We start from the raw sequence: 27,356 nt of genomic DNA, 5'->3' as shown, positions 1-27,356 counted from the left end.
CACCATATTCTTTTCACATCCATCACCCTTAATTTGCCTGAATTCCTCCTCCATTCGGGTTTCCTTAGCCCTTAGTTTCAGCTGTTAGTTACTTTCCTGTTCCTGTGATTTGTCCTTTGTTGCTGACTGTTGTGCTGGCTTCATCCATGTGGTCCAGAAAGAAAAAAAGTAACTTTTGCCTTTGAGCACTAAGGATTTTGGGACAGGAAAAACTGAAAAGAAACATTCAATAGAAGCAGATAAATTGGAGACAGAGGTCAGGCCGGTGTTATTTGTAGCAAGGATCTTTCCCCTTTCCTTAGTACCTGTTACTTTACTGTTCCCCTTTTATTATTATTAGAGATTACACAGATGGATATTGTAAAAGAAGCTTAGACTTCTAAATTATAGGTTGCATCCTTTCTCCCTAACGTACAGAACATTTTGTTAATACAGGCTCCCTATTTTCAGCACCTCCATGAAGGTAGGAAGCAGCTCTTGCCCAGCTAGATCGTACACTTTTCTATTCTGTTCTGAATTTGTTGAGGACAGGAATATTCTGTTGGACCTTCATACCATCTTTAGAGGTTTCCCCTAAGAAAGGTTTTCTCATGCCTGTGGACGCATTGGCACAACTGAATCCCCGAGGCAAATAATTTGATAAAGCCTGTTATCGTAAAAATAGCAAGCTCTGGAAGTGTTTCCATAGCACATGAGCAGTTTTTGGCACAAGAAATAAAAAGTAAGCAGGAAGCAAAGGCAGTAAGACAAGCAGCTGCATAAAGCAGTAATTGTCACTCACAGAGAGAGCATGCAATATTTTTCATTTCTGAAAACATTTCGTGCTGCTCCCATGCTCCTGGATTGTGTTGTAGCTCAGTGTCAAGGTGCAGTAGCTGCTAACAAACCCGGGAAAGGACAACTTTTGTGAACATAAAAATCACTTCCACACAGCACTACATTTTCTTATCAGAGTTTATTGTTGCACTTCAGATACCATGCTACTATCAGAATAATATCTATTTTATTTTAAAAAACTTGGAGAAAAATGTTTCCAGCAATTTTCATTCAATGTGAATGACAAGAGTATTACATCTATAAACATTGAAATATCTATTTAATTTCTTCCTGAGGAAGTTTCACATTTTTAAGCAATGAAAAAGAATATTCTGTACAAGAAAGTCTGCAAATCATTTAAACTAATTCTTTCTGCACAAGTAGAACTGGGAAAATATCACAGTATTTTCAGGAATGTTTGCTCAAATAATTAAGTGATTTCATATCAGGCTCTGTGTGCACCTCCTTCCCCCCACGGCCACTTTCTGCTCATAATCACATGTTGATGTTGAATGGCATGGATGTCTGCAGAAAGCAAATTTCACAATTGTATTTATGAAGATAAAGGTGAAGCTCACATAATCAAGCATTTGTTAAAGAAATTGCTTGTGCAGTTACCTACCAGGGGAACAGAAACCATGGCTTTGTTACCAACCACAACAAAACACCCGACTTTGATTAGCAAATATAAATTTGTTGTATTGAGTCAGTATTTTTTTAAGAGTGTTAATATTAATGATCTATTTCTGTAAATTAAGCACTGGTTGTAGGTAAACTGTCAATAGAAGACATTAAGCTTTGACAGATAATTCATGTTGTATGACTTGCTTCCTCAGCTGTACTCATGTACATCCTGTGATTTGGGGAAACACAAACCTAGCTGTCATCTGCATGCTTTGCTCAGACTGTCCGTTCTTCACCAAGCTGACGGCACCTTAAAAGTCACTCTGTTTTTTTTTAACTGTTAAATTTAAGAACATCTTTAAATAGAACAGTTCTAAAGAAAAAATAAGTGGCTTCATATCATCTTTGTATAAACAAATAATAAACAAACATCAGAAATTCAGACCTGCGAAGAGCCAGCAGTTGCCCTTGCTTTTCTATCCTTTTTGTCTGATTAGCTCGCCTCGTACATAAGCAGCTAATCCCATATCTAAAGACCTTAGTGCATAGCAGCTGCCTCTTAGCAGGAGTTTTGACTTCTGCTGTCCCAAGATCACAGCCATCCAGCTGCACAGCTCCCGACCAAAAAGGTGAGTTACTTTCTTCATGGTATTGATTCGGGTAAAGTTACCTCAGGAACCCACTGAAGGTCTCCCTAGGAACTCATTGTTTTTTTTCCCAGTTCCCTCCCTTAGGAAGGGCACTGGGACAATGTGGGGGCCTTGACTTCCCAGAGAAAGACTGAAAGGGAGTTCTCAAAACCAAGAATGAACTATGAATATGGCTGAAGCCCATTCCTCCTGCACTAAATTTGTGTGCAGAGGGTCCTCTCACCATGAAAACCTAAGGTTTTTTCTATTTTCTTCTATTTTGTAATGGCCTCTTTGAAGAACATAGAGTAACTGAGGCAGCAGTGCACGAACAGCAGCTTTGTGCAATCCCCGTGGATTTTTAAAAAAATGCTTGAGTGATGTTACATCGGGTTATATCAAGGGTAATATCAATCACGCCAGGATGAAAACCCCAGGTATTTTCTCCAGTTATTCAATTTAGTTGCAGCAAATCCATACAGATGCTTGCAGGATGCATGAGCTGTCCACAGCATGCAAAGCATTTGCTTTTACAGATGTTCAGAATCCAGAGTGTTTCTTTTATCAAATAACAAGTATTTTAACACAAGTCAGCTTTTAGGATGAATCCGTATGACAGTGAATATTTAAAGTGAAATGAAAATTCTGTATAATAAATAATAAAGATGTTCATCTTAAAAAATGTCTACTCTAGTAGGTCCTCATCATTAATCATGCATATTCCCTTAGCAAAAATGTGCTGCATAAAGAATATTGTTATATACATCAAATTTGTCTAGATTTTTTTCTTTACAGGCCTATCAAAACCAGGTATTACACAGACAAAAATCAATAAATAAGAAAGATTACCAGTTAGAAGTACAGTAAGGATCTCAACATCTGTTTTCTATTTAGGGAATAACAGACTGGTTTCCATTCCATTACTCTGAAAGTTAAATTATATGATTACATCAATGTTGTAAAACAGCACTGAGACGTACAAAGTTTTTCCACCATTTGATGCGTGTTTTTAACTATTCACCCTAAAACAAATTATTACAACATTAGAAAGCTACTGTAAAAAGTATCGCATTTAGTACCGTAGATCTCTCTTGTTTTCACTACATCTTCATGCCTTTAGAAACACTCAGAGCCAAAGTTCAGTGGAGAAGCAGTAAGGCCATGCTCTGCTGAAGTTTTCATTGATCTTTCTTGACTTTTAAGTAGCATTAATTAGACTTAACCTCACATCTAAACTGGTAAATTGAGATGCAGCACTGAAATGTATCACATGAACAGAAGGCTGGGTATTTGCTTTTTCCATGATTAGAGCATAATTTTCCACAATGATTATGCATAGTGGGGTTTGTTTTTTTTTTTTTTCCCCTAAAGCTTATTTCTAATATTCCAAACCAAAAAAGTCTACAATGTCGGGAACCAGAACCAGTATTTTCATCTTGAAATCTGATGGAATTTTGCAGCTGATGCAAACTAAAGGTTACTGAAATATGCTACAATTTTCATCAAGTTGAGGGAACTTGGAATACTCAAAGCTTAGATTGAAGGCAAATAAATTAGGGAAAAAAACAGTGGTGTGAATTAAGGCAATCTAAGTATTGATCTGTTTCTGCTCTTTATGAGTTTTTCATTCATTTCAGTGGCGTGGCTCCTGACTCACAGCAATGTAAGCCCAGAGCGCAGTATCCAGAGCTGGCTGCTCGCAGAAGCCAGGTGTGAAAGACTGTTCGTTGCACTACGTGAGTTTGATTCACAATTGTTGAAAATACATTACTGTCCATGAAGGTTATACTGCAAATTCTGTGCTTCACATGTCCAACTAAATTTCTGTGCAGGTAACAGCTAGATTCTGCTGCCACTTCAGTTGGTACAAAATCAAACATAGTAATTATGGACAAAGGGTCCTTACCACATTATAAAGGTTTGTTGTTCCAGGCTATCATCATAGGTAATGGGACTTAGTTAGTATGGGGGTTTTTTCTACACTGATTTTGCCTGTGGCTTCCAGATTTTGCTTCACCTGTTTTGTTGCTGTGTGCAGCCAAATCATAGGGTAACTGTACTTCTCACCCTTGTTAGTATCTAACTTTGGGTATTAGCAAGCTGATTCCAAAGGCAGAAGTACACTTGGTGTTTTGTGCTACGTTAAGTTTTCTTATTTTCTGCAAGACAATAATCAAATAGTAAGAAAAACTGTCAGTGGTCTAGCAATGGGCTACAAAACCTACATGAGACACAATACTTTTCAACTGATACATAAAAATGTAAATATTTACCATGAAATAAGACAGATCGTGTACCTCTGAAGCTGTGAATACCGGCTGTGAATAACTTCCACGTACGTGCACAGTAGTCCACAAATCCGCAGGCCCAGAAATGTTTGTAAGAAAGATTTGGCCCACCAGAGCTCTAAGAAACACATGTATTTTCACAATCCACATGCCAGCATATGGAAATAATTTCTATCTCTTACTCTATTTTGAAGAGGTATATCTTACAAGACATTCTGGTAGCTACTGGAGACTTTAGGTATGATGACTGAAGTGTGGAAGAGAGATTTCAAAAAGCCTTTTTTCAATGCTATCTTACTTTCTGTAGCTCCTGTCTCAGCCACGATGGCAGGGGTTGTCCCAATTTGTGTAGGAGTTTTGACAGTTCCACATTGTGATCTCGGTAGTAGCTTGACAGAAAAGCCCTGCACTGATGGGTACAAAAGGAGATATTTTTATTTTAAAAAAATGCTGTACTGCAGTTGCTGTGAATTCTAGGTTTCAAAGTTTGTTTTACCTGTGCCAAAACTTTACTTTCTCTTATGAAATTTATATTGTTTTATGCTATCTACTGCACACAAGTTTAAGCTCTTCAGTTAGGAGCTGAACTCCGAGAGAATTTCAAGAGAAACAAAGGTTGTCCAAAATGGACACTGAAATCAAAGGATCTGATTCTACTCTCAGGTAGTCATGTAAATTAGGAATCACACCGAAGTTGATGTAGTTATTTTGAATTTATTCAAGGGTGGTTAAAACCAAAGCTTCTAAAATTTCTTCATATCTAAGTGTGCATCAATTAGTAACCCCATTTCCAGAAGTAGAGTTGAAAACCACAACAATAATCAAACACAGTCCTGTCTTATCTCTGTCCAAAAGCCTTCTCACCCCATGATTTTGTATCAGTATGATTCCAGTGATGTAAATTTACTTATAATTTAAGTACTGTGAGAAAAAACATAATCTCAACTTCCTTTCCACATTAACAGTTACTGCTCTTCAATGTCCAATGAAATGGGAGCACAGGACAGAATAAACTTAAACATTACAGCTAGAATAGAAGGTGTTTATAAAGTTTGTAGAAACTGGATTATATGAGAGTCTGTGTTACTTGTCATAGTCTAGCTACTCTCAAAGACAAGGGACCAGACACAAATACACATATCTGATCATGACTGAGGGAAAACAGCCCTGTGTGCTGTGGAATCTCTGCTGGTTACGCAGGGAAAGGGGACAGATTTATCAGTGAATGTCAGGGAAATCAGAGGTACCAATTTAATTTCTCTAAGGGCTTCTGAGTTTTAAAGGTTGTTTTTTTAATTACTTAAATTCTTCACATTTGAAATAAAGAACTGAAAAAGTCTATGCACACCAGAGCTATCTTGAAACTTGCATTTGTAGGGAAAGGTAATGACATTATATGAGATTATAATCTACTTAATTTTCTTTGTGTAGTGTCCCATATGTGGCAATTGAATCCCTGTACAATGTCAACAAGCATGATGGTTTACCTCAGAATCCATAGGTGGGTATTTTCTACCTTTGCTCTTGCCAAGACACTTTGTTTTTCCTTCTTCCAGGAGCTGACACCAGAAACCTTTATGCGAATCAAACCTGAAACAAGTATTTTGCAATGTAAAGGCTGTGAGGCACTGCAAGGAGGATGCATCTCCTAACTTTAGACTGAAGACTCAAAAAACTAAATATAAATGTATCAGTCTTATTTTAAGGGCAACTAAATCTGAATGTCAGAATCCACAGGATTTGTGTACATGTGCATTTATGATGTACAGAGTGGATGTTACATTCATGACTGATCACAGAATCACAGAATATTAGGGGCTGGAAGGGACCCTGTCTAGTTCAATGACTTTGCCAGAGCAGGATCACCTAGGTTAGGTCACATAGGAACATGTCCAGGCAGGCTTGAATGTCTCCAGAGGAGACTTCACAGCCTCTCTGGGCAGCCTGTCCCAGTGCTCTGCCACCGCCACAGTGAAAAAGTTTTTCCTTATGTTCACATGGAACCTCCTGTATAGGCTCCAGCTTGCACCCACTGCCCCTTATCCTATCACTGGCCATCCCTGAGAAGAGCCTGGCTCTGTCCTCCTGACTCTCACCCTTTACATATCTATAGACATTAATGATGTCACCCCTCAGCCTCCTCCAAGCTATAGGGACCCAGCTCCATCAGCCTCTCCTCATAAGGAAGGTACTCCACTCCCTCCATCACCTTGTTGTCCCTGCACTGGACTCTTTCAAGGAGTTCTGTGTCCTTCTTGACCTGAGGGGCCCAGAACTGGACCCAATATTCCAGGTGTGGTCTCAGCAAACTAATACTGCTGAAACTGTGTTGCAGCTCATGTCAAAAATAGAGAAATTCATTCCTTTCTGTATATGCACGTCAGCATTCCATGTTTCACTTATGGAAATAAAATTCCTTTTGATTTTATGCATTTATCACCAAACAATACTTACTTTGTTCTTTTCTCAGAGGTCTACTTCTGTAAAAGTTGAGCTCCAGACTGAGTGGCTCAGTGAACGATTCACAGAACATCTAACCCTGAATTGTATTCTTTTCAGACACTGAAGAATACATCCTACTGACAGCTCCAAGGACAAGCATGAGAGGCTTTATTTTGCAGCAAGCTTACTTACAGACTAACTGGTATTTTAGGAATGTGGGTATATATAAAAATTATGACTAAATTAACTCACGTTAGGGCTTCAGAGTAATTATAATGAGGAGAGACTCCCAGAAATTTCTGTACTTCATCCATTACAGTAGATGGGTCAGTTCTCAGCTGCTGTCCATCAATAATTAGCAACTACAACAAATAAAAATAAATGGAAGTTTAATTCAAAATGCATTATTTCAAGCTTCAAACTGAAACTTCTACCTATGTCAAACTCATTCATTATATGGAGAGTACTGCCCCAGAGAACGGTAACTGGTCCAGTTTTAATTGTCATCATCACTAATGACCTGGGAGCAGGGTAAATGGCATGTTACTTAAATCTGAATATATTGAATTGGAAGCTGTTGTGACAACAGAGAAATAGCACTTCTATTTCTCCTCCTTTCAGCATGATCTAGAAAGAGAAGACATATTGGCCAGAAATATAGTGAGACTTGTCCAGCCAAGAAAAAGGTTATTAATGTCTAACGAAATATCTGTAATTCTCATAGACACAAACATATACCTATATTCATCACAATAACATTGAAGAGCTTGTCACTGGAAATGACAGCAAGACAGAAACCACTAGGTAGATGTTAGATGAAATGCCTTACTTCTAAACCCAGACAACACCACGTAATTGTATGAAGAAAATGTCTTAGAGAATATGAATCAAGGCAGATGTTGCAAGAACCTTACGGCAGGGTTGTAGATGCAGAGCATGCAAAACCTCTGTAAGAAAGCCAGGTACAGGTAGGCAATTTATTTTCCTTCATTTCAAGTGCTTAACCATTTACACGCTCACAGTAGGTTACTTCAGATAGGGCCACCCTTTTGCCTGGAGATGAATCTTCAGGGAAACAGGCTCTACCTGAGGATTTTATTTAATGTGGTTTTTTATGCCTAAATAACCAACTGACAGTGCAGGAAGCTGGAGTCTTAGTGAATTTGGAAGAGAAGCAGGGTCCCAAATGGATTAGCCAAGTATTTGTTTCCTGTCATGGAAATACCTCTGCTTTTTCCATCATGCTTAAATGATGAAAAGGAGGGAGGAAATATGTTTTCATATTAATTGCTCTAGTAGATCCAGCATGTTGCTGAGGATCAGTAATAGCAGGCAAAACGTTACCTAATGTAAACTTTCAGGATACCATATACACATACATATCTGTAAGATTAGGATGTCAAGTTACAATCTTACTCACCTGATAAGGTGGGAAGTAAGTTAGCCATCTTTCAATATGGGTAGCATACCATCCAGGTGCTAGGCATCTCTTCTGGAGAGCCCTAAGCTCAGATGGGGCTCGAGGTCCAGCTGTGATCACCTGATAGAAGCTGAATTTTAGAGCTGCGGGATCTTCATGTGATCGTTGATGCTGTAAAAGAATTGACATCATTGGAAATTTACAGACCATGAAAGTTGGGAAAATAAGCCAAAACTGGTTGCTCTTACTGACCTGGCCTTGCTGGCCTTGCCATGCATAATTATTTACACTAAAGGTTACTTAAAGTTAAGAAGTCCTCATCTGCATTAATTAATTGAAAATGCTGGGGTACACAGTATTTGTATCAATTGTTTGTAGGAAAAGAAACAATAAACTAGACTGATAATACCAATAACAAAACAGAATGTTTAAGCAATTATTTTCAATGAACCAAGTGGCAGGCTATGTACCAATGAATCAGGCATAATAAACACAAATACTAAGAAGCTCTGCTTCTAGCAGTTTCATAGAATCATAGAATGGTTTGGGTTGGAAGGGACCCCAGGGATCATAGAGCTCCAACCCCCCTGCCACAGGCAGGGCCACCAACCTCCAGCCTGGATCTACACAAGGTTGCCCAGGGCCCCATCCAACCTGGCCTTGAACACCTCCAGGGACGGGGCATCCACCACCTCTCTGGGCAGCCTGTTCCAGCACCTCACCACTCTCTCCGTAAAAAACTTCCCCCTGATATCTAATCTAAACCTTCCTTCCTTTAGTTTTAGTCCATTCCCCCTTGTCCTGCCATGCTCTACTGTTTTAAAAAGTTCATTCCCCTCCTGTTTCTATGTTCCCTTCAGGTACTGGAAGGATGCAATGAGGTCCCCCCGCAGCCTTCTCTTCTCCAGGCTGAACAAGCCCAGCTCCCTCAGCCTCTCCTCGTAGGGGAGGTGCTCCAGCCCTCTGATCATCTTCATGGCCTCCTCTGAACCCTCTCCAACAGTTACACATCTTTCTTGTATTGCAGGCTCCAGTCCTGGACACAGGACTCCAGATGGGGCCTCATGAGGGCAGAGTAGTGAGGGACAATCCCCTCCCCGTCCCTGCTACCACCCCTCTTCTGATGGAGCCCAGGATACCATTGACCTTGCGAGCTGCAAGAGCACACTGCTGGCTCATGTTAAGTTTCTCATCCACCATGACACCCAGGTGCTTCCCAGCAGGGCTACTCTCAAGGAGCTCTTCATATTTTCTTTTTCAAGCTTACATAAGGTAAACATACAGGAAAGGCAAGTTTGAATACAGGTATTTTTGAAGATCACTGGATAATTCAGGTCAGAAGGGATCTCAGTAAGTTTCCAGTTAAGCCTCCTGTCCAAAGCAGGGTAAGCCATGGGATCAGACTCAGGGCTGTAATTACATCTCATCAAAAAAATAACATAAAATAAGTCACAGAAGTTCTAAGAACTTTATTCCCTTCAGAATTGTATCCTTTTGAAAAAATATATTTTGCCAAATTCCCAGTGGAATCTGCAGACCATAAGAAAAGTTTCTAATTTATCTTGCATTTTTGAAATGAACTAGAGAGCTGTGTCTATAAGCTAATTTTTGTATGTGCTGATTACACAAATTAATCGAGTAAGTACACATTTTTACATGCTTATATAACAGGCAGACTGTTGAAAAGATGGTTTCTGGTATTTTAATCTGTGAAACACTTTCAGGTTTACATTGACAGATACCTCAGCCAATGAGTGATCATATATGGTGTGCTGACTGACAAATAAAAGCCTGTGTTATCCAAACCCTTTATATTTGTATGTACTGAAAGGATACAGAGAGGATTCAAGGTGGAAACCCTGATTTGTGGCCGTCTGTGTTCTTCAAAGCACAAGTGCATACCTGGTACCAGGAGTATGCCCGATCGGATGGGTCAATGAGGATGGTGATGATCTTGGCCTTGGGGATGAGGGAAGCAGCTCGCTTGGGAGCTTCCTCAGAATGGAAATAGTTGGCACTCTTCTCAAAGAGGAAGTCGGTGGTGACATTAGAAGGAGTGGGGAAGAAATCCATATACCTAGGAAAGCAACATCATACTCAGAATTGCTTAAGCATCACACAGAGGTTGACAAATCTGTTAAATATGTTTTATTCTAGAAGAATTGATTCAAATAACAGCCCAACTGCCATATAAAAGCAAACAGAAGTTTATGTTATATTTTTGATCCTATTTTACTTGGTAGTAGCTTGCTTCTCCTCACTACATATAACCAGACATTGCAGCTTTTTTTTTTTTCTTAACAGGATGAAAACATTACAATTAAAATTAGTGAATTCTCAGTTTTCAGTCAGGATAAACTCCTATCAAAGTCAAAGGTAGAAAATGAGTTTTGCAAATTTGGCCTTTTGCTGACATGGATCACAGTGCAGAAGAGAAAGAGAGCTTGTTTATGTGGGAAAGATGCATCGAAAAAAATCCCCAACAGCTTCATCAGTTAAGGTTTCTAAGCTGTGACAGCATATTTCACTTATTGTTCTATGAGTCACATTATTGTGGAAACATGGGTTGTATTCCTTTTAGTTTTCTTTGTGAGCTTTTCTCATCCATTATGAAGTTGCAGGGTTTTTTTCCACCAATCTCTTATGTCTCAAACAGACTTCTTTATCCATGGCCCTCAGATCACTTTTCATTATCATTGGGAAAAAGAATAAAGGAGAAATGTTGGTTGTCTTGATATTTTGCTTAAACTCTGTATTGAGAAAATAAATGCCATTTAAAACAACCTCTTCTGAAGATCATGCCTAAGGACTGAGAATTCTTCCAGTGCTTAGGCCTTGTTCTGTGCATAGAAGCGAGCTGCTGCTAATACAAATGACGCACTCTTGTTGGCTTTGAAATCATGACCATGGTAGTCAATGCCAGAAAACTTGCTGGATGGAACTGACTGAGGTACCTGCACTTCTCTTTAGGACAGGAACCTCACAAGATGATGATTAGCACACAGCCACTGATTACAACATACTTACAGAAAAGGAAGGAATCTACAGTGGTTCAACGAAACTGAACTCTATGACTTCTATGCATATGTAAGCAAACATTGCTATTGTTTTGTGCTTCTCTGGCACGTGAATGGATACTTGTCATCAGAACTGTGCAAGAGAAGCTGGCTGGCCTTCAGATGGCTATTTCCTATGCATTATATAAGTAATAATAGTTGATTCATTCAAAGTCTTAAGAGTAGCAGCTGGTAGTTTATGTTGTATCAGAGAGATCGAAACGATGTCATGTGAAACACTGATGTACAGGCAGGTCCCTGATTAATATGCTCATAGGTCACATTCAAAAATACTGCTACAAAGTTGTATTACTAGTCTCACATGCAGACTCTATGTAAAAAAAAAGCTGGAATAAGAGGACAACTGAACAGAACAGAATGAAAGGCTGCCACTGCCTTGCTAGTTTATTGTTTATATCTGCCTAATAGCAACGCAGCTATCTGGGAACGTGATACTGTTTAACTGAACGATGAAATTTATTTGCACCCACCCCCCCACCCCCAAATTAGGACTGATTTGATGAAAAGGATGAAGCTAGACCAATTTCTGATCACAAATAAAATTATTAAGAATTAATGACTCAGAATGTTTGACCACAACATCACTAGCAAAGGAAACAGTTCAGCTTTGAAAGAAGCTACAGGCAAATCTGCTCTGTATGGTGTATTGTCTCTTTATGATGTTGGACCGAAGTCCTGGCAGTAGACTGAGTAAATACAAGACAGTGAGTACTACAACCTTATAAGGTAACATTTAACATTAAATATGGCACTAAATTTTGGTAAAAAGTTAATCTATTCTTTAGAGAACATGGCAAATTTGGAAAAAAAAAGTAGAAGTTGATGTGGGGTCACTGAAAAATTGTAGAGATTGGATGAAGTGGTATATCAAAAATTTAGGCTCAGCATTTCTGTTGAACAGACCAGAACTCTCACTCAGCTCCTCATGCATGAAACAATTCTCAAGAAGAGCAAAGCTGGGAAGGCTTTAGAACAACTTGTCTAAGAAACCTGCAACAATGCTTACATAAATAAATGTATGACTGATTTATTCAGACATCTCCATTTCAACAACAGAAAGATCAGTTCTCATCTTACTGTTCTGTCATCTCTGCTGGGAGACTACAATATACATCTATACCTCTTTCAAGACAGCAGTATTGAGGTTGCCAGGGGCTGAAAGAACCCTTTCCTGCTTCTGTAGTCAGCCTTGGTCTAAATGCACATTCAGACAAAGACTGAGTCAGGCTCAGCTCTGGGAAAAAGCTGCATCTCTACAACCGTAAAAGAAATGGAACTGATTGTTATTTCTGAATACTCTTGCCTTGGAAGAATCCTAGCCAATTAATGGACTAATGAGGAGAGACCTTGTATCTAATTATCATTTGGTAAGCTCATTACATACACACTATCTGACTGGAGGCCTGAGAGACCCGTCTGCAAATCTAAGAGTTAAGCAACCACACCAACAGGTGGCCCAAGTATCCAAGAATTATCTGTGAGAACCCAGCAGGGGTGAGCGGGGCACGTAGCGCAGACAGACAAACAGCCACACGTGTCTGCCCAAAGCAAGGAGCTGGCAGACTGCTGGGAGTGTTACGCAGCAGTGCTGTGTTAAGATGAAGGTAGTTTGGCGCTTGTCTAGCAGAAAAATTGTAGTTCTGTGTTAGGGCTAAGTGGCTATGCCAGGAAGAATGAGAGAAGCAGCAAAGCGGTCTTCTAGCAACATGAAAACATCGATTTTGTGGAAGAATTGTCTCTCTATAGGTAGGCTGTCTCCATCGGTGTGGACCTCGTGTACCTCGCTTGCATGTCATGTTCTCTCACGTCAAAGTTCTCTACAGCAAGGAGTCAGCTTTCCAATTCCCAGTCCACCAGCAAGCACCTCTCTATTGGTAATAACAGGCTGACTCACCACACTTTGTAATAAGAATCTGCTGTAACAATTACAACTCCCTAAAAACACAGGGTTTTAAAAATAAATCGGATCCGACGTATCTGCACTAAGACCACATAAGAGTGTTCACCCCATTAATTTTATGGATGAATACAAAGTCAAAGGCAATAAAACTATTTTCTCTTAAACCAAGGGACAAAAAAGAAACAAGACAAAATATCAATAATCTTTTACTGGTGCTCCCCAGCCACTATGTCACGTTACTGCTTTTCACCTTCTATGCTTTACACTGCAACACCTTCTGACAGAGAAATCAAGACTGACCTTCTGTGTGTAGCTATATCTGGTGATTAGCCACAGTGAACATGGCAGCTGTGATACATACTTACCTTTAACTCCTCTTTCTAACCCCAGAAAGACAGTAACATTCTCCTAATTACCTTTGAAATTACGTGATTACTATTTTTAAATCCTATTTAAAGAAAAAAATTGCCTCCCCACGATATTACTTTTTTTTCTAAGAAGCAAGACTTCCAACAGGAACATATTTTTTGCCTCAATAAATCCAAGTAACAACTGCCACTGCCCTAACTTCAAAGGCACATGTAAATATACATTTTGTTACTGTTATCTGTGTATTAATTTATGGATATTTACAAAAAAGCCTCACAAAAGTTAGTGCATTTTTGATATTCTGTAGTAAGACTGTTATTCACATTTATTTGTCATTTTAGAAGAAAACTAAAGGTTATTTTTTATCTCACTGTCTATAAACAGTTACCATTACCAACAGTTATGTAATTTTTATATTGTTCACAATATATAAGCTTTTATATTTATACTAATAACCCATCTTACCAATCAATCCCCCTGTGGTAGTTATTTCTATTAAAGAACTGTACCTCCTCAAAGGTTTTTGGGCTGGGGGAGTTACTAATGATGGAAGGATGCATGATCAGGAACAAATACAAGGCTGTGGTACCTGCAAATAGGATAGAAGTCCAAGATTTAAAAATAAATAAAATAAAAATAACACACACACATTTTTTTTTTGGTCATATCTGCAGATGCACAAAACGAGTGAGGGGATGCTGATTCCATTTCATTTCAGTGAGGGGATGCTGATTTATGCCACTTCTGTGGTATCTCTGCTTTTAAAAAGAACTGCAAAGTTAAGACAGAAACTGGAGTTTCAGTCAATGCTGAAATCCCTTTTTCACACTTTTAATAACTGTGTTTTAAAAGTAATTATTGTTTTTTATGAGACTGTCAAAAATAATGTAAAAATCTTGCACTCAGGAGCTGTTGGGGATTGGTGAAGATGAAAGGAAGCACACATGCAGTTTTCTGGTTACAAAGAAAATTAACCATTAAGTTAATTTATAAACTATGACAACCTTGCAATTCAAACCACCCAATAGAAACTTCTCGGACTTGAAATATATGTTAAACAAGTTTCTATAAACAAGACACTTGCAGGACAGAGAAAAACTTGCAGGTGAAGGATCTGTGCCATTCGAAAAGTGGCTGTCCTGTCCTCTTCCTGCTTTGACAAGATCGTGTCAATCTCACTGACCTCTTTATCACTGTGTTACTCATTGGACACAGAGCCAAAAAACTCCGACACACACCGGAACCCTGCATTTTCAGCATGTGTACTGCCTGCTGTTGTAGATTAAATTATTAAACTATATGGAGGAAAAACCCAAACATTTTTAAAAATGCTACTAGATGATAAAGCTCTCTATGTAGCTGTTGGAGCAAGAAGTGCTTAATCAGTATTATTATTATTATTTGCATTTACACATAGCCTATCTTGTTGAAATACAATAAAAACTCACCAGTTTTCTGGGGTCCTACAACCAAGAATTTTGGTAATCGATCACAGGTTTTTTCTTTAGACCAGATATCTCTGTGTCGTTTGTCATCACAGGGATTCTGAAACAGAGAAGAACAAATAAGAATTTCATCAGTGATCACAACTGACCAGGTTCGCAAATTACATTTCTGTAAAATACCAATTTTTCACCAATGTAAAAATATTCCTACCAAAACATATAATTTTCCCTTATGTCAGAAAACCATGCTATAATATAATATATCAAGATCTATTTCAGTAATTCAGAAATGTGTGTGCAATGTAACCAGGCCAGAAACTGTATCACTGAAGTGTTTTGGTTTTCTTTGGGTTTTTTAATGCTACAAGAAACCTGGCTTTCATTCTAACTCATTCCTACATATGTATAGTTGTTCGAGCTACCCAGCAGACCCCGGGACAAGATAATTTCTCCCATGAAATGTCAGTATGTTCAGTGGAATTATGCCAAAGACAAATTTCATCCTTTGACACTTAAGATGTGGGAATCATTCAAAATCAATTGATAATTACATACAAATTAAGCAGACTTAAAATTGCTAATGAGCTCTCTAATTACTGACTTTTACATTACTGAAACAGCTACCACCCTTTACATGCTGTAGCTTTTAAACTAAAGTAGTAAATTAATTATAATTTAAGGATCCATGCTCTGATCTTCCAGTTCAAATCAGTACATAATACTGAATCCTTTTTTTTTCATGTGCTGCTTTACAACTGAAGCAGTTTAAATTTGGTTTGGAAACGCAACTTGCAAACAGTTTCTGACACTGTTATTTGGCAGCACTGCACCGAGACAAAGGGAACACGAGAGTGTTCAGCGCTTGGTGCGGTAGTTTCTTCTCGGGGACTCCGCTCTTATCGTTGGGTGATGGGTTGAAGATGTGTCAACTGCAAGGTCAGTGCAAGCTTCAGCCTTAGGAGGTCTTCACATCCCTGATACTTTCAATTTGCTCACTTACGAGAGCAGGATAGTCAAGGGGCAGAGTTGGTAACATCGATGTATTAAGTGTTGGTAAACTTCTTGCTTGGGCAGTTCTCAGCCCTCTGTGAGTAACTTTCTAATCTAGCTTCTCTATTTCTACTTGGCTACTCAGTTTTAGCATTGAGGTAGCTGTGGTCTTAATGCTCTTTTTTTTGAATGCCCTCTTCTCCTCACAGAGGTGGAAAAAAGCTCATTTCTTTAATGGCCAATTATTAAAAGATGCATATACACCTCTCAGTCAAATATTTCATTCCTGTTAGATCCAAAAGAACAATAACACATTATGCCTTTCCCACACTTCCCACATTTCTAAATACAATACAATCATAAATACAATTAATTAAAAATAATTTTAATTACACATCTAAAGACTAAGTATTAGTTTCATCACCTTTCTATAGAGATTTAAATGACAGGAAAACATATTCACATGGACTAAAGCTTCAGTAAGCTGTTCCAACCACTAAATCTAAAAACATTACTGCTTTTCTCTACAAGAAACTGAAACAACTTCAAAAAAACCCCCACCATCAAGATAATTTTTTCCAATCTCTTCACCAGCAAGCCTGCCTACCTGCCAGAGAGGGTCCTTTTGTTCAGGGAATAGTTCAAAATACTTGTGAGCCAGCTGAACTGGAGGAAGAGTTTGCAGTTTCAGGTTTGTCCAGGTATGAACAAAGTTGGCCAGATTCACGAAGGTATATAACCCCAGGCGGTCGTTTCCATAATTAGACAAATGTGTCATGAAGATGCTAATCTTTAGGAAAAAAAGAAAGCAAGCAGACGTTGGTTCTTTTATCACTAGATGGCAGTATAACCACAGTTAATATAAATTTAAATTGGCATTTTGCTCTTACTACAGCTGCAAGACTTTGATCACATTCATATAGACCTTTCCATCCTTGCTCCATCCTCCTCCTCAAGTCAGCTCAATGCAATCCATGAAGCAAATTGTGGAACAGGCAGCATGTGCCCTGTGTGAACTAGGATATGCAGCCCTACCCTGGGATTGTATGGTATTTACATAATCTTTATGTAAATTAACTTCATGAGGAATACAGCAAAACCGACACCCCTAGCTTTACTTCAAATAGAATACATATGCAGTATTAAAAAGGTGATTTCTGTTGTCATGGAAGAGTAAATAGGTGAAAGACCAAGAGGACAGCTGACCTCTGTCGCTGTGATTTAAATCCGCTTTCTCCAACCTAAAGCTCTACCGGATGAGTATCTGTTCTCTCCTACAAAGCTGTCCTGCAAGCACTGGACAGGTAGTTGAATCACATGCAGAAACAAAATCTGAAACCTGATGGAGTATGTGTGCATAAAATACTCAATACAATGCATAAAATAGTGGGGAAATAAAAGGTCAGCAGCCCATTGATTCTAGGATTGCTTGTATTTTGCCCCTCCAACAACTTACTGTGAAATTGCCACTCCGATAAATCTCTGCATCCCTTGGTCCCTATGCACCCTCCTGCTCCCCACAGAAGCAACGCTTCCCACCAAGGTTCCCCGCGGGAAGGGGATGTTTGGATGTGTGTAAATCGTGCTGGTAATCAGAGCAGGAATACACAGGCTGCACGGATGGCCTTGCAGGGACTAGGAAAGGGCTGAAGACTGAAACCTCTGTTTTGCAAAATGATCCATTTTCAAAGCAGTTTTTCACTGATGAAACAGCCTGTCCTCACACTAAAATCTGCAAACCCCTGCTTCTTTAGCAGTGACTGGGTTTGGAAGGTTTTTGTTTTTTTTTTAAATAGGAGAACTTTCCCAAAATAAACTCTCCACACTAATTTCCATTAAAATATTAGAAACTCAACTCTTTTTATAAATAAATCTGCTAATGCCATGAATGGGCAATTTCTATTTAAAGTAAAACTTGATGTAAGCCACTTTAAAAAGGAAAAGGCTTATCATAGCCATAATTCTGAAATTAGTTCAAGAACTGAAGTTAATCTTTTGTAAAGGATTTCCAGCCTTCAATTTAAAAAAAAAAATAAAAGAAAAGAATGAAAAAAAAATCTACAGCTGTATTCTTTTGTTTCAAGGCATTTAAAACACTGGCTTCCTTTGATATCAAATGTTCAAAGCTATTGAACTTCTGTGTTTGAGGACCTAAACATTAATGCTACTGAGTACTTGCAGTGAATGGACTCAGAAAATGTCTTCTATTAGCAGTGTCATTTGGTGACATCTCTTGGCTTGTAAAATTCAGCTGAGGGCTTCAGTTTGTCTGAGTCAAGTAAAATTAGAAGATATGCACTGATAAATCACTGGGATACTCTTATCTGAAAAGAAAGATTGTGAGATTGAAAAAAAATAAGAAACAACCCTCACTTTTAGGCAACCAATAATAAGCATTTTTCCAAATGTACAACCTTTTCAGGTTTCCTATTTTATTTCAGGTCTCAAAGCAGGAAGAACCCAGCTGCTGGGACTACGTTGTTCTCAATAAAAATACAATCAGTGTTTCCATAAAAAAAGGTTAACTTGTTTCCTTGACAGCCTCTTGCTTTCCTACACACGGGTTGACCTCTGACATATATAATGTCAGTTCACCTCCCGGCAACTCCTCACCTGCCAACAACTCCAGCACTGCACTGCAAGAAAAAAGCAAAAGAACTTGAAAAGATTGCTAGTCTGGGGAAAATAGGTATCACTTTTTCCCTGAAGGGAGTATCACTGTGATTTAAAGAATGTCAAGAGTGGAGGCTGAAAAATGTATCATCATAAATAATTTCCAGCATATGAAACTGTGTCAATGAAGGGGAAAAATGTATCAGAGACATTAGTTCCCATTTTGCAGGTTTGGGTTTTTTTTTTAATGTCAAACACTTTAATTATTTACAATGAAAAGAAAGATGATCAAATGCTGAATTAAAACATAAATGACTAAATCCTGTAAAGAAATCTATGTAACCAAATACATGATCCAATATACAACTTCACATCATAGAAAAAGTCTCCTTTACTGCTACAGTTATCAAAAATACTACAGATCAGCTGAGACAATGATCCAGGAAACTGAAGTTCTTCCCCTCCTGCTGATACTGTACAAGCTCCTAGTAAAATTGCTACCACTAGCTGTGTAAAATCAGCACACTACAATGCTGTACTTCCTAGAACAATGAAATACTGCCGATGCAGGGCTTAATTCACCTGATCTGGCCTGAGAACCATCTTGCTCTGGCTTTCAGCTGCAGATGGTCTTTACAGGCTAAGCTGTGTAACTAATAGGAGCACGATGCTGTAATGGCCGCGTTCGCCTTTCTCAGAGAAGGATCTTGGACCACTTTGCGGGCCAGGGATCCCCATGAGAGGTGGCTTACAGCACGTGATGATTCTACTCTACCGCCAGCCCTCTGCTTCTACTCTAGGGGTGGTCCTGAGAACTTGCCGACAGCAGCTACACAGCCCCAGCACTGGGAGAGATGTACAAGCTGATCCTCCGGTTTCCCTGGCTACAGGAGGAAAATGATATCCAAGTGCCAGTTGGAGGGTTTTCACCTTAGCGCTGGCCCCGCTGCAGGGGATGCTGCATTGTTCCCCACTTCCCTGCTTTCCCACCAAGCTGTGCAGCAGGATGGAAACTCATATCGTTCCCCTTCCATGTGCAGATGTGTAGTTTCACACAAAGACAAAACATAAATATTACTTCTTGCCTTCCCCACTGAGTTATGATGCTTTGGTTTGTTCTGTCGTACCACATTCTGTTTCGTTCAAACAAGTCCTAACTAATGAGAACGATTACTCTTTCTGTGCCAGCTAATAGTTAGCACTCTATGCTACTGAAGATTTAGTCTCTTAAACCCACAGATGAGGAGATACAAAATGAAACCTTTGTGGGCATCTCTGAAGACTAGATCCAGTAAACAACAGCATTTATTCAATAATCGTGTACCTCTGGGAAATGTTGTAAAACAGAAATAGAGCTACATATATTTCTTTATTCCTCCTTCAAAAGGGAAGCATCTGTGAATGGATTTATATTTACTCTAACAAGCATTTTAGCCTCCCTTTCAGTTAAAAAGAGCTTATTTGATTTTATTATTTCCAGTCACAGAAATCACAGTCCTCTTCTAAAATAATTTCTTTCAGGGCATCTCAGCATTTTCTTTATCACAGTGCAAGAAGACTCACCCTTTTTAGCTGTTCCTTATAAACAAACTATCGTCTTGGTTGCACTTCAATGCACACTCTCCCCGGGATTTATTATCTTTCATGAGGGGACTGAACTGGAATGCAAACGATTTTTTAAATGATGTTTTGGGACTAAATATGGCCTCTAGACAGCAGCTCTGTTCTTGCTCCCACCTATCTTTGGATCAGAGCAGCAAAGTGCTTTACTCTGCCTTTTCACAGAGCCTTACAACCATATGACCTGCTCCTTTCAGCTTCCCCTCAGCATTTCTGCACTCCTCCTTCCCCAGAATGAAAGGGCAGACTCGCTCTCCTTCCCAATCCCTGATTTTATTTGAGATTCTGGCTAGTACTGCAGAGATGTAGGGAAATGAGGACAAATACTCAGGAGAAACAGCTTTTATCTTTCTGAATGCTCATTCCACAGTGCCTATTTCCTAACTACAACACCAGTTCCTAATCAGAAGCAACAGCTTCTACAGCAATAAATGAGAGCTGAGTTTGAGTTGCTGCTATTAAATCAGGTCTATCAGGAAAAGATGAACCACCATAATCTATGTATCAAGAACAGAGAAAACTATAAATGCTCAACAAAAAATTACACAAAATGCAAAAAAAAAAATGCAGTAAGATGCCCAGCTTCTAGCAGTAGATGTTATTTTACAAGTCTGGGTATTTTAATAACTATCATTCCCTACAAAATCAACAATATTAGGATGCTGCATTAATCAAAAGTATCCAATAAGGACACCACTAACTAAGATTCTACAATCTTGCTAACAGTTAATGTTTTCCTGACAAAACCAGAGGTGCCTGCCTCCCAAAGCAATGACATTACCTTTCATCCCCAAGCGTGAGAAGCCCCTCTTAGAGCTGCTGGCTTGTGCCATGTTTGTGTTCCAGCCTTCCTCTGCCTGGAGTTGAGGGGTCTCCGTGTTTGGAAAGACAGGTGAGAAGAACCATTCAAGGATAGTGGGAAGATTACTCCCCCTGCACCTCACCAACCTCCCTGTGAAGGTCTGGAAGGGTGAATTATGAAGCTTCTCTATGCTGGGACAGAAATAATTTATGGTGAACAACAGTAGCTCCTCTGATGGAAAACAGCAGTGATTATCTTGTGCTGGGCAACCTGCAAATATTTCCACCCCCTTCCATAGATCCTGACAAGCAAAATGTACCTTGCTTCATATTCCAACTCCATTTTATGCAAACATTTTGCAGATGATTAGGCTGCACTTGGATCACACTATTACTCTTCTTCATACTCTTTCTGTTTATACCTCCCCAACGATGTTCTGCATCAGGACTTGCCAATCTGGTTTCAGTAACAATGCAGGGGAAAAAGAAGCAGCAATATCTAGGGCAGAGTGAAACAAATTAAGCACAGAAGCCTCTAGAACAGCAAAAAGCTAGAACAGTGTCCACTAAGCCAGTGGTCCACTAAGCCAGTGGTCTCTAAGCTTTTTTGATCGATTGCACACACCTAGACTAAAATTCTTTTGATCATGCACCCCCAATGTGTGTAAATTTATTCATAAGTTATGTACTTCTGATACTGAAGTTCCAATCTTTTCTTCTCATGCTCAGATGGATCACCTTGCACACCCCCTGGGGTGCACATACCCCACTTTGGAGACCACTGCACTAAGCTGTCAGGGTTGGACCACACCGCAAGAGTGTGGTCTGAAGACTCCTTTTGCAGAGGTTATCTTCACCCTCTTTGGCAAGCATCAGGGAAGTGGAACTCAGACTTGCAGTGGCATTGATGTTGTTAAGTAGATTTATTATTATTTTGGCATTTTAAATCTAGAACTAGAAGAGCTGGTGTAAGAAAAAAAAATCAGTAATAAACATTTCATATGGATTGGGTACATCTTTCATTTTCTCACCACATATAAATCTATTGCAGGCAATCCAACTTGAATAAATTCTTACTGGTAAATCAGTCATCAATGTAGTTTTGTCATGGGCACTGTGTCACCCTCCAATCTGTGCAACAACATTAAAAGGCAGCATTGAGGCCTCCCAACTCAATGAATTTAAGCACAACACTTTAAAATGAAGTTAAATTATGATTGACAATTAATTAGGTGATCGCTGCTAGGCACTGGAAGCAGATGCATTACCGATTTAGTATATTGCTTATATTTTTGCTACTGAACAAATGTTTACAGGCCACAAGAGTATGTCTAACTCTCAGAACGCCTATATGCCAATTAATTTGGCATTGTGCACACTCTGTTTGCAGTTCTGATATTGTCTCCGCGTTACTCAGCATAGTTTTGTTTCAGGTACTCAGAGACTCTTTAACAGCTGTTTTTGCTCCATTAGACTAACAAAGTGATAGAATAATGAGCTAGGTTTCAGGCTATGTTTGAATATGTATTTTTAATAGTTGTGAAAGATATTCCTTTCAGACTTGTATGCTACCAAAAAAGCTGTGTTCAATTCCACCAGAGAGATTCCAGCCTGGAACTCCCTTTTTGTTCTGAGACTGCCCTGCTGGTTTCACAGTTGCCATGGATCTGGCCAGTTGGAAAGACAGCAAGCCAACTAGTTGAGCCAGGGAAGATTCATAAAATCACATAAAATTACCTATTTGGTATAGTTCTAAATTATTAATCTGACAGTCAGGAAACCTGAATTTATTTTCAGCTGTTGCACAAAGGGGGTTTTTTGTCTTTCTCTGTAAATTGCTCATTACCCTTGTGACTCAGTTTCCCAACTGGCAATACCATCCAAAAGACTTGCTTCACTAATGGCTGTAAACCACTTGTACAGGGCTTTCCATCTGAGAATTCTGAAGAATGGCAAAGTTTTCTTCAGTGCATTTACTGTATGCTGTCACAAGGAGCTGCCTCTAATTAGTTAATGTGTCTATTACGCAGTCTCTCCACGCTGCTCATTCATTTAGGGTTCTTTCTACTTTGTCTATTCCCTGCAGAAAACACAAGACTATGTTTTTTATGGGTGGGCTTTGAAGAACAGATAGGAAGCACTGACTGCCCTCTTCCCCCCATCTTAATTCATGGCAACTCCCCAGATCATTTTAGGAAGTCTTGGGAACTCCTACAATAAGGATGAGAGAACAGGGAAGAGATTAAACAGTTGCCTTTCACACTCACCCATGACACGGCCAAGCCTGCTGACCTGAACCAGCCCACCAGAGAGCTCAGGCTATGCTGCCAATGGTGCTACCATGGGATGCCCACAGTGAACTCCACACATCACAGGTCAGAGAGGTATCTGCACATCAGCATGCTTCTCAACACATCTGTCATCTTTCCTGCCTCTCACACTCAGTACAATTAAGTACAAGACAGTGCAAAGCAGGAGAGACAGAAAGGGAAGATTTGAGCCTTAATGCCTTTGGTTTTGTGTTTTCCCATAGTCCCAAAGCCCGACTATTTGTCTTGTTCAGGGTCACATTAAGATACAGTAGGTTCTGCTGATGCTCGTATAAATCCTCTCATTTTCAGTGCTAGAGGAGATAATTTCTCCCTTGCTGCAAGTTAATTAGCTTAATAACAGCTCTACTCACTGTAACTTGGGAGAGGTAAAAATTAGAGGAACATAATACTTAGAACTGAATGCACACAAAGATTACAATTATTTTAAGGTCAATCAGACACAGGGCCTAAGCCATTCACAGTCTTCCCCCTTGATCAGTACTGCTGCAAAGTATGTGGAGAACACAGCTGGCTCCACATTAGCTTCATTGTTGAGCTGTCAACCATTTGAAGGCTTTCACCAAATTCTTCTCCACAGGGCATTTTCCTCTTTTCTTTAGCTCTGCAGACACACAGAACCTTGTAAGGAAGTGTATGCAATGCAATTACTGTATTTTATTCTGCTTGTTTTCTTGGGGGCAGAAAAGGTATAGAAGATTTTCATGAGCCTTTGTTTTCCCTCTGCACGAATCTTATATGATAGCAAAACTCCCGATCTGTGTCTTCCATAGTTCAAAGGATACTGTAGGACTGGTTTCTGTGTGCCTTCTAGAAGGTTAAGCTGAGACACCTGAACTTTTACTAATGCTACTAGAAAAGGAGAAGCATACAATATTGACTTATACCATGTCTCTCATTCAAGTTGCAGTCTTATAGTAAGAAAAATTTGGGTTACTAGACCACTTGGATTTTAGAATCAAAATATAGCTTCCACATCATCATTTAAAAAGTAAACCAAACAGGTAAGAAATTGGAATAAACTTTAGGAATAATATCTGAAGAACTGGTAGAAAGCATATAAAATATACTTCATATTGCTGATCTGCTTCCTGAATTTTATTTTTTTTACTGAAACTTTGCACTTAGAAAAAGAGTAAGCTTTTCCATTTTAAAAGAAAGAACAAAACTAGTAGGTCTGTCCTGCATTAGGCCTTTTCATCTAGTGCCACATGCTGTCTACAGAAGCAGATGGCAGGTATGTATGAGGGAAGTACAGGATACTCTACAGCTGGGACATGTGTGAAAAACAATCCTTTATGAAAGTCTTCTCAGCTTTCCAGGGTTACATAAAGAATGGAAGCTTAGAAGGAATTCGTGTCTTACCAACTACTACAGGCATGAATATCCAATCAAATTTTATTCTGTATTTCAAATCTTAGTCAGTTCTTGATAGCAAAATACGACCTTGGAAGAAGATCCTGATACAGTTCTCATTAAAATTCTCATCCTCATTTAATTTTCTATCTTCTGATTTTATGTTTCAGGACAGGTAACACTAATTAATTGTCTAGGTTCTTCATGCAGTTTCATAGCTGTTTCTGTTTTTAATCTCTTTCCATATATAATCAATTTTGATAATTTTGATTTATCTCCAAATTGAAGTCTCAGTCCTTCATAGTCCTCTTCAGTTGACTGCTTCCAGTTCTGCACATAAGATTGAGTCTGCAGAGTGTTCTGGATGAACACATACTACGGATTTCCACAACTTCATTACAAAGTTCTGCATTATTTTCAACTCTTCTCCTTCCATAGTGTGCCAATGCTTTAAAGAATGAGGAACATGGATACACCTACCTAGTACACCACTAACAGGAACAACACTGGAAAAGAAATGGGAAAAAACCCACTGACTGCTGTGCAATATGTGCAGATCCACAGTATACTCCACAGAATCCAAATATAGAAACCCACAGATAAGAACCCTTTTTTTTTCCCCTCTTACTGAGATATAACATGCTGTTTACAATAATGCCTTTTTAACTTGGCTTAACTATAAGCAAGTTTTTTCATAGACCAGTGAACTCATTTTCCTGTTGTCTTTGTAGCACAGAGTAAGCTAACACACACCATTTGTGTCAGCTTAGGTTGCTGGCCAAGCAGCCTCAAGATGTGTTCAGTGTGTTTGCCCCTTACCTCCACCAGCCCCGAGGGGCAGGTAAGTGAATCTCAAGTGTTCCATCTGACAGTAGCTGCTCTAATAGCTCACCTCTAATAGCTGCTCTCATAGGAGAACATGCACATCATTAGAGAAAATGCTGCGATACGCACTGCTGTCCTTAGCAGAATTCTGTTCCAGTCACAATTTTTACTTTTCCTGGAAAGATGAAGGGTGTACAAGAGCCTGTATGTTTATTCGTTATTGGAAAATGTATAGCTATTCACCAAGACAGTCAGATGTGCTAAGTGCCTGTTAATGATTGAACAGGTCTGTCACATACCAAATAATTTTTCAATAGGTAGCCTTAGCTACACAATTACTCGAATTTTGATACTTAAATCCGCTGCAACACATGTGTAAGCTAAAAGAAGCTCATTATTAATTTAGGTTTCTGAAAATATTAGTATATCAGTGCTTTTTGTACTGTTCTGGTCTCAGTTATTACTTCGGTTCTTTTATTTTACATGTCCCACATCAACTACCTAGAGAAATAATGGCTATGGCACAGACAGGTAACTACTACAGACATACAATATGTATGTATGTTCCTTGTTGCAGATGAGGAAAAACATACAGTGGCAGACCAAGAAACATTCAAATAGTTTTTATAAAGGCATGTTCAGGTCAGCTATGGTTAGTTTGGCTTGGATTTTAGATCTAATTATTTTCAGAGTGGTTTGGAAGTATTAATAGACTCTTGTCAGTACTGATAAGAGATTTACTAGCAAACCTGAGAAGAAATCATACAGTTGATGGCAGTGTCTATACCTACCTCATCCTTATATATAGTTCAAAATCTAATTGCTCACTTCCTAGACTAGCAGAATTGCATTCTAAGAGATGTTAAACAGAAATTTGTTTTATTAATCCAGGAACTTCACTGAATACTGCAGAGAGATATAGATGAATCTGAATTCACTGAAGAGTCCAGTAAGTTTATCAGGAAAAATACTTCCTAAAATGCTTAAAGTCAGTACTGTGCTAGCGAAGATAGTAAAAAATTCAAATAACAAAGAGCTGTCTGACTGGATAAGATGCTTATCACTAAAGACATCTACAATGCATGCCTTTGAAACAAAATTGCCTGGCTAAATTAGCACAAGTCATAGAAGCTCCAAGTCAATTATTCAACTGATAATGTGGGGAAAATAATGCTAGTATACTAATAATACAGGGCTGCTGAAGGCTGCGGCTCTTCTTTTCTTCTGTAAAACATATTGTGTGAGATCCTGATATAGTATGATCTTGCCTAAGGGCTGCTGAAGTCAGCAAGATCTTTAACAGAACACACATACAAAATCTGGCTGGAAGAGTAGATAGTGTGTTCTATTACTACTTAGGCTCTTTTTCAACTTGGTGGCACTTCAGCATTCTAGATGCCTTATGAACACAACGGGCATAGCTGCCAAGATCACTTTACCGCCACCATCAGATCGTAATCAAACCAGCAGTGTGGGGATCTAAGTGCATACCATGTAAATACAGCTTGCCAACCACAGGATTAGCTATGCCAACAAACTCTTAGCTCCCATATAAAATATAACTAGCAAAGATCAGTTGCAGATCAGGATTTCCTGATGCTTTTCTTACCTGCAGCTCTTCTGACTGTACAATGCCCTGGGAACAAGGCAGTCATGCTGGTTCTCATGTCAAAAGCTTGCAGATGCACATACAGACCTGTGGTTTTTTGTGATTTATTCCACAGACTGTGGTTGATCTAGCATATTATAAGGAAGCAGAGCCTCCCTCATAAATAACTACCATTACACAGACAAGCTACAATGAAATTTTG

General features: G+C 39.0%; 1 protein-coding gene across 1 annotated transcript in view; it reads right to left on the bottom strand.

Annotated features, from left to right (window-relative positions):
- Positions 1–4,646: 4,646 nt before the first annotated feature.
- The window catches only part of LOC311190942 (bifunctional heparan sulfate N-deacetylase/N-sulfotransferase 3), a gene marked incomplete at both ends in the record, with an annotated part of 58,514 nt that continues 35,804 nt past the window's right edge, over positions 4,647–27,356 (bottom strand). The window contains 8 exons of the mRNA XM_084263014.1: positions 4,647–4,766; positions 5,845–5,947; positions 7,052–7,161; positions 8,220–8,390; positions 10,122–10,296; positions 14,031–14,154; positions 15,014–15,110; positions 16,608–16,790. Of these exons, the coding sequence (XP_084119140.1) occupies positions 4,647–4,766; positions 5,845–5,947; positions 7,052–7,161; positions 8,220–8,390; positions 10,122–10,296; positions 14,031–14,154; positions 15,014–15,110; positions 16,608–16,790 (1,083 nt within the window). The remainder of the gene's footprint in view (positions 4,767–5,844; positions 5,948–7,051; positions 7,162–8,219; positions 8,391–10,121; positions 10,297–14,030; positions 14,155–15,013; positions 15,111–16,607; positions 16,791–27,356) is intronic.

This window comes from Gallinula chloropus (genome assembly GCF_964237585.1).
Source record: "Gallinula chloropus genome assembly, chromosome: 4".
Lineage (NCBI taxonomy): Eukaryota > Metazoa > Chordata > Aves > Gruiformes > Rallidae > Gallinula > Gallinula chloropus.
Note: the sequence above shows the minus strand (reverse complement) of the source record. Positions and strands in the feature narration are given on the sequence as shown.